Below are 20,993 nucleotides of genomic sequence, written 5' to 3'. Positions count from 1 at the left end.
CATTCCCTACCAGTCAACCTTTTTGTTAGTTTATGTCACCTATTTCAGTTTAAAATGATCATAACTGTCATTTGCAGTGTTTTTCGTGTCGTACACATTACTAATATTACACGTAACACATCCGTGTTCTTGTTTCAGATGTAGATCCCCTCGCAAAGTCGGGGACGGATGAGGTGATGAGTGACGACTCGTCAGCGGCGGGTTAGTGCTATTATGTTATCCTGCTATATATTCATAATGATAATCAGAGGATAGCTGGGGCCGTGTACCACGTAACCTACAAATTAATAATACAGTAGTAACTTAGCGATGATGAGCTAAGGGCAAAGTGGTAATCAACCAGATATCTCATCTCAATTTTACTATGAATATAATAATAAAGCCATTTACTATTAATATAATAATTAATAATATGAATATATTTTATTAATGTCTGCAATTATATTGCACACAACTGTATTCTCACTGGAGTGTTGGTTGGGAAACGTCGAAATATAGTTGTTCTTTTAACGCGTTCTATATGTATCCATACTAATATTATAAATGCGAAAGTGTGTCTGTCTTTCTGTCTGTTACCTCTTCAAGCTTAAACCGCTGAACGGATTGTGTTTAAATTTGGCATAGAGATAGTTTGAATCCCGGGGAAGGTCATAGAATAGTTTTTATGTCCGAAGTCATCCCTAAAGAGGGTGGAAATGAGAAAATTAATGAAACGGCTGTTAATTTGTGTAAGCAATGAAGCATATTATACTCCAAATTATTGCCATTAGTTTTATCCAGGCGCTATACTGCTGGAATTAATTCCACGCAGACGAAGTCGCGGGCAAAAGCTAGTAAGTATATAATCCGTTAAAATTGTTTTGCTAATTTTTGTTTCAGTGTGTTCGGAAAGCAGCGCCGCCCGCCCCAGGAAACAGGAAACCCGCAAAAAACAACGCTTACAATGTCGCATAACAAGACACACTGGCGAGAAGCCTTTTTCGTGTAACTACTGTGGTGACAAATTTAGTCGGCGGGCAACCCTACATAGCCACCAGATGATACATACCGGGGAAAAGCCATTTAAATGTAGCGATTGCGACTACAGCTCCAGGCTGAAAGGAAGCTTGCTAACACACCAGAGGATACACACCGGAGAGAAGCCGTACACATGTAACTACTGTGATTACAAATGCAGTCAGCAAGCGAGCTTACAAGCACATCAGCTGATACATACCGGGGCAAAGCCGTTTAAATGTAGCCACTGCGACTACACGTGCAATCGGAAAGGAAACTTAATAGTTCACCAAAGAATGCACACCGGGGAGAAACCATACACATGTAGTCATTGCGATTACAAGTTCAGCGATGCATCTAAGTTACGAAGACACGAAAGAACACATACTGGCGAGAAGCCTTTTCAGTGTAGCCAGTGTGATTACAAATTCAGTCGGAGAACACACTTACAGAGACACAAGATGATACATAATAGGGCGAAGCCGTTTAAATGTAGCAATTGCGAATACGAGTGCAGGCGAAACGAAGAATTGCTAAGACATCAGAAGACACACACTGGCGAGAATTTATTTGTAGCTACAACTACACGAGTCGACAGAAACTAACTTAAAAAAGACACCTAAGAAGGAAACATCCTGGCGAAAACCCCTAGTGTAGCTCCTATAATGATCGGGAATAGTCGCTAGTTAGCGATAGAGCATTTGTTCGACTGTTTTATAATATAAGTATATGATATTTATAATGTAATACGAAGTAAATATTGTGTATTTAAGTTTATTATTTCACTGTACAGTACAACCCCGTTAATCCGGCACTAATGCTGGCACAAGAGCCGAATTAGTGGAATATTCGGATTACTGGAAATAGGAGCAAAACTTAAATGAGGCATACCCACCTTAACCTTTTGGACGCCAATGACTGATATATACGCACCGCAGGTCGAACGCCAAAGACGTCTTAATCGGTCATAGACCACAGAGCAACATAGACCTAGGTGCATATGCATAAAGTTCAATTTCAGTTTTGACACTTCGGTGACGTGGCGTCTGAGAGACAGCTTTTGTGTTTGATACGGCGTCGAAAAGGTTAATTTAAATTGAAATATTAAAAAAAAAAATGGATATTGCGGAAAACTCGCTCAATATAGGTTTCTTATTTGTTAAAGTTTCTTCATAACAGTTGGGCGAAACTCCTGACTTCGGGTATTCTCGGCTCCGTTCGGCGCAGTATTGCTCCGAGCAATTATTAGGGTTGGCACAACTTGACGTCCCTTTGCGTGCACAACCACTGATAAGTTAGTTACTTGAATTTTGACAACCCTAAATAGCCGATAGAGATAGTGAAATATACTACACTCATGGACAAATTTTAAGGAACGCAATATAATACGTTTACTAATTTTGATATTAGTTTAGGTGCTGTAGTCCAGTAATTAAACCTTTCTTTTTTGCGTTACTCTAAATTTGTCCGTGAGTAATATCAGTTGAGTACCTATAACAACGCATGACAACGCGCTAACCTGGCAGCGCAGAAGGCCCTATAGTATTTATCAAACACGATGGATATGGTGACAGGTCATCTCCATACAATTTAAAAGCCACATGTCGCGACGAGTTAAAAGCCCGATCACCTGCGGTCATAAACTACAATTTTGTCAGAGGGGTGCTGACCTGCGGTGAGTGTGGACGTACATTCACTGTAAAGATAGGCTACGTCAGCCACCTGAGAGCTCACGATCGTCACTCACTAGCCAGTGCATACTCAGTCGCCGAGGCCGAATCCGGCTAGGACAGGATGATGATGACCCTTGTTTGAAAAATACTATAATCGTTATAGAGTGTATATGTACTATGTAGAAATGGAAATAAAAAGAACCAAGTAGAATGAATTAGTGCTTTTATGCCAGAATAATATTTATAATTTATACTTTTTCTTATAAACTTACACATCATACAAATATTTTCTATTATGTTAATATCCAAAGGGGAAAATGGGGACTATGTTTGTATGAAGAAACGGTCTCATGACGTCGTCCACTTTTTTCTAAAGAGCTGGAGTGCAAACACCGAAGCTCACAAAAACTGGGCATCTTTCTCTTTAATTAAAACCAAAATATTACTTTGCTAGCAAATCAAAGGGTTAAAGCTTTAGCAAAGTAATATTTTGGTTTTAATTAATATGGATTTCCGCAAACGCCTGATTCTATTCACTATCTTTCTCTTTACTCCAATTAAGGCGCGAGCGTATTGCCATTCCCGAGAGAACCCTGACACGTTCCCTGTAAGGCTTCTCCCCCGTGTGTATCATCTGGTGACTCCGCAGGTGCTGTTACAGTACAGGTTGCACTTTTCCTCGCAACTTTTCCATTTTTAGGCTCCGTCCCAGTATGCGTCTTCTGGTGGCGTCGTAGCATTGAATTGTTACGGCATTTGTAATCACAGTGGCCACATTGAATAGGCTTCTCGCCAGTATGTGTCATTTCGTGAGATCGTAACGCCGACCTATCGCTGCACTTGTATTCGCAATGACTACACTTGTACGGCTTTTCTCCCGTGTGTATTCTTATGTGATTTTGTAAGTTATATTTTTGACTGAATTTGTAATCACAGTAACTGCACTGAAATGGCTTCTCGCCAGTATGTCTCATCTCGTGTTTACGTAAGACTGAACTAGCATAGCACTTGAACTCGCAATAACTACATGTGTATGACGTTTTTGGTTTTTCACCAGTATGTGTCATTTCGTGTTTTCGCAAGTTTGCCCTGGCACTGCCCTTGTAGTCGCAAAGATTACATGCGTACGGTTTCTCTCCGGTGTGTACCCTCTGATGTATTAGCAAGGTTGTTTTCAGCCTGCACCTGTAGTCGCAAACGCTACATTTAAACGGCTTTGTCCCAGTGTGAATCATGTGGTGTCCTTTTAAGGCCGATTTCTGACTGCATTTGTAATCACAGTAGCTACACGCGTAAGGCTTCTCGCCAGTGTGTATTCTTATGTGGCATTGTAGGTGATGTATTTTAAGAGCTTTGTAGTCGCAGTAACTACATTGATGAAAAGCCTTCTCTCCAGTGTGTATTTTCTGGCGACTTCGTTTGTGTGTTTTTTCTTTCTGTGATACAAGCAATTTTGTCTGGGAAGTAGACATGGAAGAATCACAAGCAATTTTCCTTGGCCCGGTCGACATGTGTGTGCGTTGTATATGTTTCCTTAAGACAGACTTGTTTCTGAAACGTTTGTCACAGTGTCTGCAGGTGTATGGTTTTTCTCCGCTAAGAACAGTCGCGTCGCTGCGAAGGCGCTTGACCACCACGGTCCGGTCCGTACATACTGAAATGATAATTAACAATTTTGGGGTATATTCAAAAACAGCCCAATCAATCATGTTCAAAATATTTTTATGTGAAAGTATTAATTAATGATTATTTCAAGCAGCTACAGCAGAAAGTAAGCCTGTTTGAGTTCCTTGCACAGTTATCGTCTCAGTTCAGAGGTATAGGTTAATCCTATACCAGGCTTTGAGGGATATATATTTCCCACATGCGGCACTTCAAACATGTGTCCTATTTTCAACGAGTAAGACTTCAAACTTCAACATTTATTCAGCAAATAGGCCACAAGGGCACTTTTACCCATCAACATTGAATTTAAATACAAGCAAAAATAATAAATACATTTGATTGTTATTTTGGAATGTCAGCCTGGTAAAGCGTTAAAACCTAACAAACGGTTAACCCTTTAAAAGGCATAAGAGTGTTTAAATTACGGAAATGAACCTTATCACTTTAAATTAAAGTAAAAATCTGATGGGAAAAGTATTCCCTCTGTCTTATAAAGTATTTTGAAACAAAAGATTTTTTCATAAACTGACCTTGAGGACGTTGCCACTCCTCAGGGCCCAACACAAGCTCATTCTTGAGGTCAGGGTGGGTATACAGTCTGTCCTCGCACTCACGCTCCTTCCCACACGGGGCTTTGGGCTCCGTCTTCACACATATCTCTCCAGGCTCTGTCTTTACACATACCGCCTCTGTTGCCTCACACACCTCTCCGGGCTCCATTTTTATATACACCACCTCTCTGGGCTCTACTTTCACACATATCTCTCCAGGTTCTGCCTTCAAACACGGCACGCTGGGCTCAATCTGCACACGCATCGCTCTGGACTCCATCTTCACACACCCCGCCTCTGCCACTTTAACGTGTGCTGTCTTTAGTGGCATGTTGTGTGTTGTAACTGATACTTGTAGTACCTGCAATGAAAATAACACATAATGATTAATTTTGTGATTGCATTGGGTTTTAGGCAAAATATTTTTTTATTTTCAGGTAGTTTGGGTGTACAGGTAAGTGATCTTAAGTTAACCATGAAGTGAGGCAGAATAATTAGGGCAGAGTGGTGTTCTCTGGTGTCAGAGGCCAAGATCCTTATTGGGTCACTGAGCCAGTGAAATAGTAGGAGTACGTAATCTTAAGTTAAGTTATAAATATTTTATATTACCCTGATACCTATTACGTGAAAAAACTTGTTAGTAGCATTATAATTAGCATCTGTACCAACATCCCTACAAAAAGTGTCCGGCCACCGTAAAGATGTAATAAGCCCTTATGCTAAAAATATATACAGTATGTATGATATACGCACCTGAGTGTGTATCTACATTTTTTGTCTTCGAACAAAATAACCAGATATTTATTGGTCCAACAACTCGAGGCAAGACAGGCACTGCACGTACTGAAGACGATTCAGGCGGACTCGCAACAACAGCATCAGCCGTATAATAATGGGTATAATCATTTATTTATTGTATGTTATCTAACATAAAATGCAATTGATGTTATACAATTATACAATAATACCGCAGTTCGAACATAAATACAACCTCAAATAATTACGACTTTGACATCTTTATCACAGATAAGAAAATATCGCCGCATGTAATATTAGTCGACGAAGTATCGATATACGCAATCGATGTTTCGGAAAGATTTTCTGTGGAATCCTTAATGACATGAATTATACTTGGCCAACCAGATCTTGACAGTAGAAAAAGGCGGCAAATTTGAAAAATTTAGGTGCGAAGGGATATCGTCCCATAGAAAAATTGAATTTCGCGCCTTTTTTTACTGACAAGATTTGGTTGACCAGCTATACTTATTAATTCTGTTGAGTGAGGCACTAGGTTAAGACCTTAGAGTATTTAATAACTGGAGTGGTCATTAAGAGCTTACCCCTCTGCCGAAAAACTTGCACGATTGTGCAAACTTTTGTATGGACTGACATGGCTATTTGTACGTTACGTACAAATCATGTAGAAATAGCAATACATTTGACGTCCCCTCCCCCGCAAAAATCGGTAGACTTTCGTAAAGAAAATGACAACGATGACATCTCCAGTTATATACTAAATGATCTAATGTTAAAACACTAGAGCTTCATCTAGCCTATTCTCATTCTCGCTTCATATTTCGTATCTTCTCAAACCTTGTCGTTGGTGGAATCATCGGCTGAGTAGCCATTAACTGGCGTTCCCCTCTGTCGAAAATAGGCGGCAAATAGTCATACATATGGACTGACGTGTATCTGCCATAGCTATTTTTACGTTACGTATACATTTGACGTGTCTCTCCTCCGCAAAAATCGGCAGACTTTTGCACAGAAATGAGAAAATTACAAACAAGGCGTCTCCGTTTGGTTATATCCTCTAAGGTTGTTTGTATCGATCAAAGAGAATATACCACTAGTATCGATACTATCGATGATCGATGGAATCGTAGATCTGAATTGAGGTTACAGGTTAGCTTGTTGAAAAAACAAACACGAAATCGCGATTAATTTTGTTGTATTATATATAGTTATTATACTCTTTGTTTGTATTTACTTCTTACACTCGTTGTGGTGAATTTGGAGTAAAAAAGCGTAGTGGTTTCCGTCATGGATTCCTGTCGCTGCTGCATGACCTGCATGCGGTGTCCTCCGGACAAGGACCTGACGACGCCGTATACATCTCGGCAAAACAGAGACATTTTACGATATGTTTAAAGAATGCTTCGATATACAAGTAAGTTATAACTTTTTTCGTTCAGAACAATAAATTCCAGGTCAGAAACAGTTAAATATGAATAGCTATTGTGCGTCCGTATATTATTAATTATGTAATTCTAATAAAACGACCGCAAAAATCATGTAGTATATGGGTAACTAAAACTGGGTATTTTATTAATTCTTGATATGATTTTTTAAGGTACCAAAAGGAGGGCTCAAACCAGAAAACCGAAGACAGAACGGAAGAGACAAAAAACAAGTCAGATTGAAACAGTTAACGCTCAAGAAGAGTTACAAAGAGAGGCTCAAGGAGAGAAACAGCTAGCTCCAGGTGCCTCATTAACTTCCTCGAGCCTAACAAATATTTTAGCATCATTATACACCGTGTTTTTTTTTTATTTCCGTTAATTTCAAGGGTGCATTCCTGAGCTTAAATCAAGTAACTTTCTCAAAGACACCGATATTCTAATTAACTCCATTTCGGAGATAATCAATAATTTATTTTTTTGCTATAAGGCCTCTACAAGCGTGTACACTTGCCTTAGGGCCGGTTTACATATTGATTAGTGTTTATAATGAGTTCATAGATTTTCTACTAAATTTAAGTACAATCTCGGTCGATCGATGTTCGAAATGACATTGATATGTCACAGATTTCAATTGTTTGGTTGAGTTAAATGTCATGCCCGCGTTACAACAACGCTATATGCTACATTTAATTAGTCTTTAAACATATTTTTTTTGTAAAAAAAGCAAAAAAATAATGTTTTTTTTTTAAATAACTATGCCATTTAGTTCTCTTAAACATACTTAACCATACCCCGAACTTAACGGAATTCAATTAAAACACGGTGTATAAAGAGTTTGAAGAGAGTCCGCCCAAATCTATTCCGACTACAAATGTGCCTCCAAGCGATGATGCATTACCTTCATCAAATTTAACCCTTTCATCAGGCTCAGCAGTAGATCCAGCTAACGGAATATCCAATCCTTCCATGTATACATCAGACTCGTTCGAATCTTTGTCCGATGCATATCCTACTAGTCTCAGTGGCACTACGAATATAAACGATCTTGAAAATCTAGATGAAGCAGAACCTGTCTTGTACCTAACTGGACATCTTGAACCTGAAAATACAAAGAAAGAAACTCCCGGCTCAAGTACTAAGGTAAATGTACGCTTCACCGAACCATTTATGAGTAAACTTCTTTTAGCACTTTAGTCTAACTAACACTGTGAAAGCTCATATTTTTTAAGGGCAACTGATTCAGCATTTACTTTGTAATTTAGAACGCTTATGAGATTGGCGTACTTTTTAATATGTAACGCAAGCAATACATCTGCTCTAAATATTGTCGGGTTTCATTATTTGCCTTTCGTAAGTTAATATTATAGACAAAGACATATTAATGTATTATGTCTTTGTCTATAATATTAACTTTCTAAAATCTTTAGCGGTCTGGCCTAGTGGGTAGTGACCCTGCCTGTGAAGCCGCGGTCCTGGGTTCGAATCCCAGTAAGGACATTTATTTGTGTGATTGATGAGCACAGATATTTGTTCCTGAGTCATGGATGTTTTCTATGTATTTAAATATTTGTATATTACATATATCGTTGTCTGAGTACCCACAACATAAGCTTTCTTGAGCTTACCGTGGGGCTTAGTCAATTTGTGTGAAAAATGTCCTATAATATTTATTTAACCAACTTACCCTTAACTATACTTCGTTTTTTTTAGGATTGACTTGATTGTAAAGCTGCCATGTCTTCTAAACAGTGACTTTAGAAGACATGGCAGCTTTACAGAAGTGATCGAATACCTAATATATACGATATTGATATCTAAAATAACATGAATAATTATAATTAATGCCGTGATTTTGATTAATGCTGTGTGATCTAAAATGTATAAAATTTGATTTTGGGATGCTTTGAGCCGCTGCGAGGATAGAAGCATAACAGAAATGGAAAATGTTTCACTAAGAAAATTCAGTTCGGAAGATGATACAGACGAGGAAACCGAAATTAATGAAGAAAACGTAGCAGTAGATATTTTAGGAGATGGACAAGGAAAATGTAAGCGTATTAGAGAAAGGGATTTTTGTTTTTACTGTGACACCTTTATTTTAAATTTTCGCAACCATCCCGCTTTTTTGGCGGTCTTAATTGTTTATAATGTGTATCTTTTGGTGCTTTTGTAATTGGTCCTTTCGTCTACACATGTAGTCGCAATGACTACACTTGTAGTTCTTGTTAAGTTTCTCCCCTGTGTGAACCCTTTGGTGGTCCTGTAGTCGTCGTTTCTGGATACATTCGTAATCGCAGTGTTTACATTGATAAGGTTTTGTCCTAGTGTGCAGTAACTGATGACGCCGTAAGTTCGCTCTATTTTTACATTTGAAATCGCAGTCGTTACATATAAACGGCTTTTCGTCGATATGCGTCTTCTGGTGTGTTTGCAAGCTCTCTTTGCGACTGCACTTGTAATCGCATTGGCTACATTTAAAAGGTTTCGCCTCAGTATGTTTCATCTGGTGACGTCGTAGGTTGCTTTTATCCCTACACTTGTAGTCGCAGTAGCTACATGTGTATGGTTTTTCACCTGTGTGCATCAACTGGTGACGTCGTAGTTCTTGATTCCGAGAGCATTTATAGTCACAATTATTACAGCTGTAAGGCTTTTTATCGGTATGTATCTTTTTATGTTCCTGAAAATGACCTCTATGTCGAGTTTCGTAACTGCAGTACCGGCAGCTCCAAAGTTTTTCGGCTGTGTGTCTCTTCAAATGAGTTCGCAACCTTTTCTTGTCAACTGTTGTATACTCACATTCGGCACACATGAAATTCGTAACACCATGTTCGTTTTTTTTGTGCTCTAATAAAAGTAATTTCGTTTGGAATGTAAAACTACACAAATCACAAGCAATTTTTTTGGAAATTAAGTGTGTCTGTTGCTCGTGCTTATTTAAACTAGACTTGTTTGGGAAACTTTTGGTGCAGTGTTCACAGGCGTATGATTTCTCTTCAGAGTGAGTAGTTGTATTTTCCTCATCGCTGCAGGGCCGTTCGAGCTTCACTGGACGTATGTCTGCGGGCTGCTCTATGGCGTGGGCGGGCACGGAGTCAGAACCTGAAAACAAGAACAACTTAAGTTGGGCCAACAATAAAAAGCTGATTACAAGTATATATAATGATATAGAAATATTTCTGTCTCAGAACGAAACGAATACTAAGTGCGCTAAAACTAAGGGCCACCCCACAGTGGGGCCCACACTAGCGTCTTTTGAGCGTCAGAGCGTCTAGTCAGCGCTATGGATAATTGCACCGCTGCGCAGTTGCGCCAACGTTGCGTCGAGCAACAGCCATATAATTCTTAATTGTAATAAGATTTAAGCTTACATTTAAAAGAGTTTGAAACTTATTAATAATTAGCTTCTGTCCGTAACTTTGTGGGATGATTATTATTATTATTTATAAAAACAATACAATGTCTTTCCCTCTTTCCTCAAGCGTTAAACTATCTCTATACTCTGCGGTTTAAGTGTAAAAAGTATGTACCGGTTCAAGAGTAAGGGTCTTTCGGTTCATTTAGACGGCGCGCGAACTCGTATACGATTTTAGTTACACTGCGGATCTTTGAGGTGACATCAATTCAGCCGACCGATCAAATGACGCAATGTAATGAAACGCATGCGAGTTCTCGCACCGTCTAAACGAGCCCTTAGTCCTTTTTCTAAGAAACTATAGATCCCCTTTACGAACTTGCACCCCTTATGTCCTTTCCCACAACAACCTCAAACTTTATCATACCAAATTTTATCTAAATCGGTTTGGCGGTTATTGATTCCCCATACAAACTTCCTCCATGGGGCATTTCACGTGAAGCGGACAGGGTAAAATGGTTGAGGTTTCCGATTTTGGTTATATTCGAGTATGTTACACATGTATGAGTTCTCGACACAACCATAAAATATTTTTTTTCTACTCCAGCACTTAAATGTGTCAATTAAATGACTGACAGTGATATCTAAAGCAATGTCATTTGAATGCTTTGTCTATAGGCTCATAAGATGACTGCTAGCAGTCATCTTATGAGTATAATACAACTGCTTTATTTTTTTTAAAGATACAAGTTCCGATCATATTGATTGAAAGAGGTATGTTTTCATTTACAATAATAACTCTTTTTTTTTTTTAAATAAGAACTCTTTTTTTTAAATAATAACTCTTTTTTTTTTAAATAATAACTCAATTTTTTTTAAATAACAACTCTTTTTTTTTAATAATCTCTTTTTTTTTTAATAATCTTTTTTTTTTTTTTTTTTTTTTTTTTTTTTGTTGCTGCAGCTGTCATAGAAAAAGTAATGTATGCAACAGCTCATAATTGGTTCTTAAAATTCTCGGGTCTTTTTTTACAAAACTCGACTACGTCTCGTTTTGTAACTTCGACCCTTGAATTTTAAGAACCCTTATTATATCACTGTTGCATAAACTACTATACAATTGGAAGCCTATTTCATAAATTATGGGTCTTAGAAGATTTGACTTAAGGCGAGATTTACACTTCTTTAAATGCCACGACTCGGTTAGAGGAAGTATAGTGAACCAAACTAACTGGTACATTTAATTAACCCTTAAATTGCCTTTATTACCTCATATTTCGATTTCGTTTAAAACTTTTTTTTTATAAAAAAAAAGTGTAAAATATTTTTTTTTTACTTTTTTACAAAGTTCGCATTTTTTTTTTAAATATTTTGCTTGCTATTTTGAAAGCCTATATTATGTTTATACTCTACGCAAAATTTCATAGTGGGCCGCAAAGTAGTTTAGGAGCTATACGAATAACAATACCAAAGTGCGGCGTCAGCCCCATAGTAGCCGGGGTGATGCTACTATGGGGCTGACGCCCCCCAGTTTCCCCACTTGTTCCCACTGGAAACAATTGAAAAAAAATCCTAGTACTAAAATACTAGTGGCATTTTTCTCAGGGGTCATTTATTAATAAAATTACGTCACACGTTTAGGGGGAGGGAGAAGTCAAGATAATGTGATGTTGTGACTTTGTGACGTCACTTCAACTTCACTTGTAACCGAACATTGTTTTCATTTTTGTGTATTATTCTAGGTATTTTAATTAGTATTGAACACTCTAAAAGTTTTGGTGGTAACTACTGAGGGGTTCATCCATAAATTACGTCACAACAGCCCCCACCCCCTGCTTGTCACATTTGACAACCCTAACCCCCTACCCCATAGTGTGACGTCACATATTTTGCAATTTTGTTTTCAACTAAATCAGGAATTCGAATTACGTAGGTATTATTATTTTAGTATTAGATATTTTATGACACGAAACGGATTAGGAATAAAAATATAATGCAGAAAAACTATGTTTCATTGCAAAAACCTATATTATCTAACTATACAGCGAATACTCAAAAATAAAAATAATGTTCGGTTACAGGTGCAGTTAAAGTGACGTCACAAAGTCACAACATGTCACATTTCTTGACCTCTCCCTCCCCCTAAACGTGTGACGAAATTTTATTAATGGGTGACCCCTGAGAAAAAATGCCACTAGTATTTTAGTACTAGGATTTTTTTTTCAATTGTTTTCAGTGGGAACAGGTGGGGAAAAAATCCCAGTTGTTACCACTGGTGACAATTTGGTGGTAACTAGTGGGAAATCATCGAATTAATCAGACACAACCATTAATAACAGTATTTAAAATGTATGTGAAACGAAAATGTGTCGTCGTAACTATGGACGGGGTGATGCTACTATGGGGCTGACGCCGCACTTTGATATTGTTATTCGTATAGCTCCTAAACTACTTTGCGGCCCACTATGAAATTTTGCGTAGAGTATAAACATAATATAGGCTTTCAAAATGACAAGCAAAAATTTTTTTTAAAAAATGCGAACTTTGTAAAAATGTAAAAAAAAATATTTTACACTTTTTTTTCATTCAAAAAAAGTTTTAAACGAAATCGAAATATGAGGTAATAAAGGCAATTTAAGGTTTAATTAAATGTAGCAGTTAGTTTGGTTCAGTATACTTCCTCTAACTGAGTCGTGGCATTTAAAGAAGTGTAAATCTCGCCTTAAGTCAAATCTTCTAAGACCCATAATTTATGAAATAGGCTTCCAATTGTAAAAATATTTTGTGGTTGTGTCGAGAACTCATACATGTGTAACATACTCGAATATAACCGAAATCGGAAACCTCAACCATTTTACCCTGTCCGCTTCACGTGAAATGCCCCCCATATCATCTTGTATGAAGGGTCCTAAATTCGGTAGCGACCCCTAAAACGTAATTGAAATATCTGAAAAAAAAACCCCATTTGTTTTTTAATGGAAGAAAACAAATTAAGCTGGTGAGATACAGAAAATATGTAGTAACTTCGACGAATTAAGCAACACGCTAATGAATATCAAGTAAGACTGTAAGTGAGCATGATCTAACTTTTGTAAGTTGGCTTTTTTTAAGACTACGGCCTACATACGGCAAATTCTCATTGCTGAAATCATGGACATGGAAATAAAACAAACATAAATATACTGTACGGATTAGTGTATATTCTCCGAAAAAACTTATAAACTAAAATCTACATTGTAAAAGTAAAACACTGCTTTAAAAACGTTCTAGATGAGGATAAAAATAAGTTTATTGCACAACAGACAGTACAATACAGGATTGGTGTGACATCGGTTGGTGCATAGCATGGTTTTATAAATAAGTACATTAATTTCAGGGGTCCTAGGGACACTAGGCTAGGCCTGTACCGCTGGAGACCACATATGCATTTAATTAAAAATACATTGTTTTATTAGTACTAGAAACTACTAATATAATGGAGACAGGTTTACACAATGTTAATCTTAAACTATCTAGAAGTAAGTACACACACACAAGCATACCGGCAAGACACCGGGAAAAACACATACATCGCATATCCCACACCCGACAAAATGCTCTATCACACTAGTACATTAGTTTTATTTTACCTAATTGTCAGCTCACGACTACACCGAGCAGTCATTAAGGCTTAGTTTAATAAGCAAGAAAGAAAACGCGTCATGCGTTTCATGTGTTAGAAATACTATCCGTTGTTATTGAAATTGAAATTAATTATTTCAGGCATAAATCCCATAATTAGTACAAAAATTGTTATTCAGCTACCTATATCTATTTCAGTGTACAACAAGAAAAACAATAAATACCTAAAACTTATGAATACCATTTATTTTGATGATGCGTTGGGTTAATGTAATTCGTTCCAACGTCTCATCAGTGGGCAGTCGAATCGAACGACAAATCCTGTTAGATTTAGATTTATTTATTTCATAAAATATGAAATTACAATATATATTCGTTTACACGATACGATACGAATTTATATTATGATCGTTATAAGTCGGTTTCGTTAAACAGTGATTCAGTAAGTAGTATTATCTATTCTGTTATACACTAAGGCTGTTCACCCGGATGTTTCGCTTTAAAGTGTACTTGTAAACTATTTTTGTGCGCACAACTGTACTCGCAGATCCTGCATCTAAAGGGCTTTTCCCCCGTGTGTCTCCTTTGGTGACTATTTAAGTCATTTCTACGTCGGCACTTATAGTCGCAATATTTACATTCGTAAGGCTTTTCCCCTGTGTGAGCCATTTCATGAGTTTTCATGTTGGTTTGATCGCTGCACTTATAATCGCAGTACTTACACTCGTAAGGTTTCTCCCCAGTGTGAGTCATCATATGTCTCTTTAACACTGATTTCCGCGTGCACTTATAGACGCATTTGTCGCATTTGAACGGTTTTTCCCCGGTGTGTATCCTGAGGTGAGACTTTAAGTTGGAGTTGATTCTGGTTTTGTAATCGCAATAGCTGCATTGGTAAGGCTTCTCGCCGGTGTGCGTCATTTCGTGTTCTCGCAATGCAGACTTGTATTTGAAATTGTAGTGACAGAAACCGCATTTGTAAGTGTTGCCAGAATGCATCTTTTCTATGTGTTTTGTGAGGAGGGTTTTCTTTGGGGAGGTTCGTCCGCAGTGGTGGCATTGGTAGCGCGCGGGGGTTTTGGAGTTGCATGGCGGGGGCTTGTGACGTAGTTGGTGCAGGAAGCGTCCGACGCGGCAGGCGGCCGCCAGGTGGCGCTGGCTGAGCGGGGCCGGCGGCTCACCGGCCTCAGCTGCAATACCACATATTGTTGACTTTTTTTTTATAGCTTCTAATCATGAAGGGGGACTGAAGAACTGATTATTTTTCACCGCACCAGCTCGTAAAGGCTTTCTTGATCGATCAAAAACTGATGAGAAAGTTGCAGTTCCAAAGTGTTGCCAAAGTAATTTGAAGTAAATTTTTAGTCGTTTCCTAATGTTGTCTGGTACTACTGATGCTGATAGAAATGACTTTGAAATAATAATTTTGATTGATAAATAATTAATAAAACGTACATTTGTTTGATGTTATCAGTTAGTATTTTCCTCGCGTTTGTGTGGTAAAAAAAATTGTTTTACTCGATGGCCTAATTCATTTAACCCTCGTGCCTTGAAATCCTCGCAACGCTCAAGATTCCGGGTTTTCTAAGCACTCGCTACGCGCGTGGTTCAATTTCTTATTTCGTATCATTCTGTATTATAATAATAATGTAGCTATCTTATAATAATTGTAAATAATGTTTGAATCTGACGATGTACAATTAATACAAATAAATATATTCTATTCTAGTCGTCTAGATCTATTTAACTAGACTAGATATTGACAAAAAGAGAACAAGATGAATAAAGAACGAGTGTCGAATACAGGGTGATACGAAATATGAACTAAACGAAAAACTAATAAGAGAATTGATGATACCAACGTTTCACTGGTTGCCACTGTATAAACTAGTTAGTTGTACCTATACAAAACACCAAAAAACGATAAATAAAAACTATTATATGGTTTACAGTTTATGCTAGCGCTGCACTCTGGCGGCAGACCATGCCAGTAATACTTCCTATAGTGAAATCCTAACTAAATCTTAGTGTAACATGTGATTAGGGTGATTACTCGCCTGTCTTTGATGAATCCTTCATCACCACATTACCCGATGTATCCGGCTTCACTAAAGGATCTTCATCTGTAAAGAAAACCACAATTTAAAGCTGTGATGTATCAGCAGAAGTAGCTAAGCGGGTCAGGGTTGCCAACATGCCAAACGTTTCCGCTCCGTAGCCAACGAAACGCAACTGTCACTGTCTCGCACTAATATGAAAAAAATATTTTCTTTTAAGGTCATTTAGTACATCTTTGATGTCTGCCGTTTTCCAATTCTCCTTCAATTGCTCAAAGGTTAACTGGAAGAGATCCCTGAAAGGCACAAGTTCGCCTTTGTACAAATGATGTGTGTTTTTTCCTGTTTTATGTTTCTTTTTGTACAGTAAAGTATTTTACTAATACTACAACTAGTACTAATATGGAAGAGTGATAGAGACACACAAAGCGTTTCGTCGTAGTAGCGCAAGCGATTGACACCTTGGCTAGGCACCCAGGTGTTCAAAATGACGAACGCTCATTTTGAAAGGACATGCTTACATTAGATACATGAAAGTTGGCATGTACATTTACGTAACATTATCTTTCGTTAGTACATTATGATGATGATTATGACCTATATATTCAGTCCGTAAATTATTGTAGGTGAATAAACAAACACCCTGTATTAATGGTAGGAATTAGCCACCATTTTGTTCTTAGAATTTGAAATATCTTTACTTAAAAGTGACATTCTATGGAACTTGCTAACACAAGTCACTGTGAACAAAAGTCACTAGTAAATTCATCATCCAGAGACAATTCCAATATGGCGTAGCAAGTTCCATAGAAATTCATAGAATGACACTTTAGTAAACACTTCATATTAAAAAATGCACTTACCCAAAACTTCTCCAATCTCGTATTCACTGACCTCTGTTTTCTGTACGGGTTCTTCATCTGAAGACAAAGTAATAGTAAATTACGATACAAGTGCGAAAAGTAGGAAATTCGCAACGAGTGGCGATAAATTTAAACACGACCAAAGGGAGTGTTTTAAATTGACACGAGTTACGAATTACCTTTTCGCACGTGTATTGTACAACGTATTAGGTACTGTACATATTACTCTTTACATTTTCGATATAGGCACGTATTGTGCTAGTTACCGCACTAGGGCGGTAAAGTAGCACCATATGTACTGTAAAAGATACTATATCAGACTCGCACTTGGCCGGTTTAATTTATTTTTATTTAATCTTTAGTCGACAAATTCATCTCAATACATTCACTATGAAGTAACAGCCGTATACTGTAAGAATAAGAATAAATTCATTTTATTCATGGCAAACTAAAACTACATTTCATACAAACATATTACAAAAAGTATATTTAACCCTTTATAGGGCAAGGATCTCAAAAAAGACCACCCTATAACATCATATTTTTGTATTTTTTTCTTGTACAAAATTTTTTGTGCTATAGATTGGCGATGAGGCTTGAATTGAGGATTTTTTTGAGCCTTGCCCGCTAAAGGGTTAAAGCATAAAGTATATAGTTTACCATGAAATGGTCCCACCTTAGGGGTCATCCATTAATTACGTCACACGTTTAGGGGTATGGAGGGGGTCAAGAAAATGTGACATGTTGTGACATGGGGGAGGGGGGAGTCACAAACATTGTGATGTCACTTTAACTTCATCAGTAACCGAAAATTAATTTATATTTTTTTATTCGCTGTACAGTTAAATACTGAGATTTTGGATGTAACTTTCGTTGTGTCATAAAATTACTAATAATTAAATATCAAAAATATTTTTTTATTAAAAAAATAATGCCGAGTTAATATTGTCGATTTCGTTGAAAACAAAATTGCCTAAAATGTGACGTCACACCAGGAGTGGAGGGGTTTGCAAAATGTGACCAAGTGTGACAAGGAGGGGGGGAGGGGTAAAAACCTAGAAATTCGTGTGACGTAATTAATGGATGATCCCTTAGCATAATGCCAAGCCGAAATTAAGTCAGCACTGGTCTTCCGGAGAGACCATGTGAGGGACAAACCAGGGATGTTGCGAATATCCGCATCCGCAACCGCGGAACTTCCGCATTATTTTCAATAAAATCGATCGCATCCGCATAAAATCGATGCGGAGTTTAATGCGGATGCGGATGTGGATGTGGAACAGGTCGGTACAGGAACGTCTTAGCATCGGCGTAAGTGCTAGACTGCTAGGTAATTTAGTCATTAGCCAAAAAAACCTAGTAGAAATGAGCAGTTAAGCGTGAGTAGGACTTGATGTACGGAACCCTTGGAACGCGAGTCCGACTCGCACTTGGCCGGTTTTTTGAAATAAAAATTACTAAAATGTAATATTTGACGTTTTTTATGTACCTATCTTGACATCCGCATCCGCGGGTGTCAAAAAATCGGCATCCGCAACATCCCTGCTACAAACGCAACCGTACAACCGTATTGGAAAAAAGTTGCAAATATAAATAGAAAAGTATATTCACCTAACGCATCAAACTCAGTGTCATCTTCTTGACCTTCTAGGACGTCAACAGCTATCTCAATCTTAACAGGTTCCTCTGCACAAGACAAACAACAGTATAATTTATGAACTAGTTTTAGAATTTTAGTCCTACCTAACCTAATATTTAAGTAAAATTGTCAACCGGTTATAACACTCTTTGTTACTACTAAGTACAGTCAGCAGCAGAAGTTGCTAAGCGGGCGAGGTGTTCAAAATGATCTTGACACGACTTTATTGTTAAGAGAATAAGAGCGTGTCAAGGTAATTTTAAACACCTCGCCCGCTTAGCAACTTTTGTTGCTCACTGTACTGACGATACCTACTTAATTGTTGGTTAGTTATAGGTTCTCGTACAATTATTGCGCCTCTTTTGCGTGATGGGTTGGTGGCACTACTCTTGCCAACCCAACTCTACCAGGAAGCCTAGCAGACCCTTGAGGTTGGCGACGACTTCTGGGAGAGGTGAGCCGAAGTGTTGTGGTTGGTTAGTTACAACTAACTAAGCAACCTGCAATACAGGTTAAGTCCCGAGTCTAGATCTTTATTGAGTCTTTTTTTAAAACAACTCAAAAGGGCTCCAGCCTCGGCAGCCTCTGAATATAGCCTCCGTCAACAATTTTATATGTTTTTCAGTAAATACATTATACTACTAATTCACAAATTTTACATGACAATGCATTTCGAAATTGTTTGTAAAAAAAAATCGAGAGTTCTCTGAAAAGGACTCAAGGTTCTACAAAAGACTCTAACAAGTTAATCCTTAAATGCATAGTGTTGCCAAATGTCTACAAAGCATTAGACAGCTCACAGATGAAGGGTTAAAAAAATTCTATTTGTTCCTGTATATTATTTCAATAGAAAAACTAATACATTTTCCGAATTATGTCATAAATTTACGCAGTATTTTAATTTATAAAAATTACATTTGTTTATAGACGAAATGTCGGAAAACTTGGAAAAACCTGGAAGTTGATGATTTTTAGTATGTGATTTTGGGCAGATTTTTCGGGGTTTCTAATTATTTTATATTTACAAACTTTATCATAGGAACATCATAAATAGTGTACCTTTCTGATGGCAGTTAAGATTTTTCCTATACCCCTTACTAATAGCTATATATTTCCAAAAATATGATTTAGCCTATGCAACTTTTAACACTGATTTCGCAGTGAAAATCGATGATATATATTTTTTTACTATTTTTCCTAGAAACGGCAAACAATTATGTGATACATATATTAATTTCGGGCAAAAAGAAAAAATCATGCATTTAAGGGTTAAAAAGAACTCGAGTTTAGACTTAATTCTGAGTCTGAAAAACTGAGTTGAGTCTTGAAGCAGAGGACTCAAAGGACTGGAGTCCTAACCAACTTTAATTTAGACAGTATTTCATGTTTTTTATGTCAGGTATACATCGTGAATAAACAGTGATTATTCATTTCCTACATTTCTGCGAATGATGTGGCTTTTGCTGCCCAAATATAAACTATTACAAACTCTTCTTTATATACTTTTCTATGTAAAACTAAAGAACTGGAGAAACGTATTTACTAAAAAGTTGTCCAGAAGTGAAAACAATGGAACTGCTTGATAAATTAAAACTAAAAAAGTGCCAACCTTTTACAAATACAGCTCCCTGCAGCCACGCCTGCAGCTCCGCCTGGCTGCGCTGCACTTGCAACTTGAAGTCGCTCGCGTCTCGCAGGCGGCCCACGCACATAGAGCAGATGCCGCACGAGCCCGAGCCGCCCAGTGTAAGCTATACGTTTATAAATGAAATTATCGAGATTGATTATTATTTTTCATTTCTCATGCTCTCAAAGAGGGTCATTGTTGTTCTAAAAGGTGTGCAGAAAATGATATGTCTCTGCACTAGAGCATTTTAGGTTCCAAGTACAATTACCTTTTTTTTTGCGGTAAGCAATTGAAATTGGGTTTAAATGGATTTGTTATACAATTTCCATTCTGATATTTGACATCCCATTCCATAAATAAAAAATGATACTTTTGCCTAAATCGTTAATTGAAAGTACCCTGAAAAATACTAACTCACTACTTAGCCATGTTTTTAAAAAGTAGAGTGTTTAACTCGGATGAAAGGCATCATTTCATCCCTTGGTTAACAATCTACTATTACCAAGTTATAGGTAAGTAACGCTAAACTTACATTACGTAAAACTGCTGCTTACTACCTACTCATTAGGTCACATATGATTGAAAACACTATGAATAATTTACAAAGTAGTCATATTTACCTGTAAATCGAAGCAGTCTTTCAACATCTCAGCGTAAATCTCCGTTTTGCCGAGATATATGTATGGCGTCGTGAGGTCCTTGTCCGGAGAACACCGCAGGCAGCAGCGACACGAATACGCCATGTTCATCACGGCGACGACTT

General features: G+C 37.5%; 3 protein-coding genes across 3 annotated transcripts in view; 1 reads left to right on the top strand and 2 right to left on the bottom strand.

The window, feature by feature from the left end:
* The window catches only part of LOC134657951 (zinc finger protein 501-like), a 152,380-nt gene extending 150,773 nt beyond the window's left edge, over nt 1–1,607 (top strand). The window contains exon 6 of the mRNA XM_063513552.1: nt 880–1,607. Within this exon, the coding sequence (XP_063369622.1) occupies nt 880–1,601 (722 nt within the window). The 3' untranslated portion in view covers nt 1,602–1,607. The remainder of the gene's footprint in view (nt 1–879) is intronic.
* A 1,619-nt stretch (nt 1,608–3,226) lies between these two features.
* LOC134658141 (zinc finger protein 239-like) lies at nt 3,227–4,302 on the bottom strand. Its single transcript, XM_063513748.1, has one exon. It carries the CDS (start codon nt 4,178–4,180, stop codon nt 3,227–3,229), a length of 954 nt encoding a protein of 317 aa, XP_063369818.1. The 5' UTR covers nt 4,181–4,302.
* Nucleotides 4,303–6,472: 2,170 nt separating this feature from the next.
* On the bottom strand, nt 6,473–20,993 carry LOC134658140 (zinc finger protein 729-like). The gene is made up of 10 exons (XM_063513747.1): nt 20,851–20,993; nt 20,213–20,354; nt 18,576–18,650; nt 16,965–17,021; nt 16,102–16,167; nt 14,683–15,234; nt 10,048–10,170; nt 7,967–8,095; nt 6,883–7,001; nt 6,473–6,529 (listed from the first exon to the last, which is right to left on the bottom strand). The coding sequence occupies exons 1-10, from the start codon at nt 20,977–20,979 to the stop codon at nt 6,473–6,475; spliced, it is 1,449 nt and encodes a 482-aa protein (XP_063369817.1). The 5' UTR covers nt 20,980–20,993.

This window comes from Cydia amplana, chromosome 21 (genome assembly GCF_948474715.1).
Source record: "Cydia amplana chromosome 21, ilCydAmpl1.1, whole genome shotgun sequence".
Taxonomy (NCBI): domain Eukaryota; kingdom Metazoa; phylum Arthropoda; class Insecta; order Lepidoptera; family Tortricidae; genus Cydia; species Cydia amplana.
This window is presented reverse-complemented; position numbering and strand designations above follow the sequence as displayed.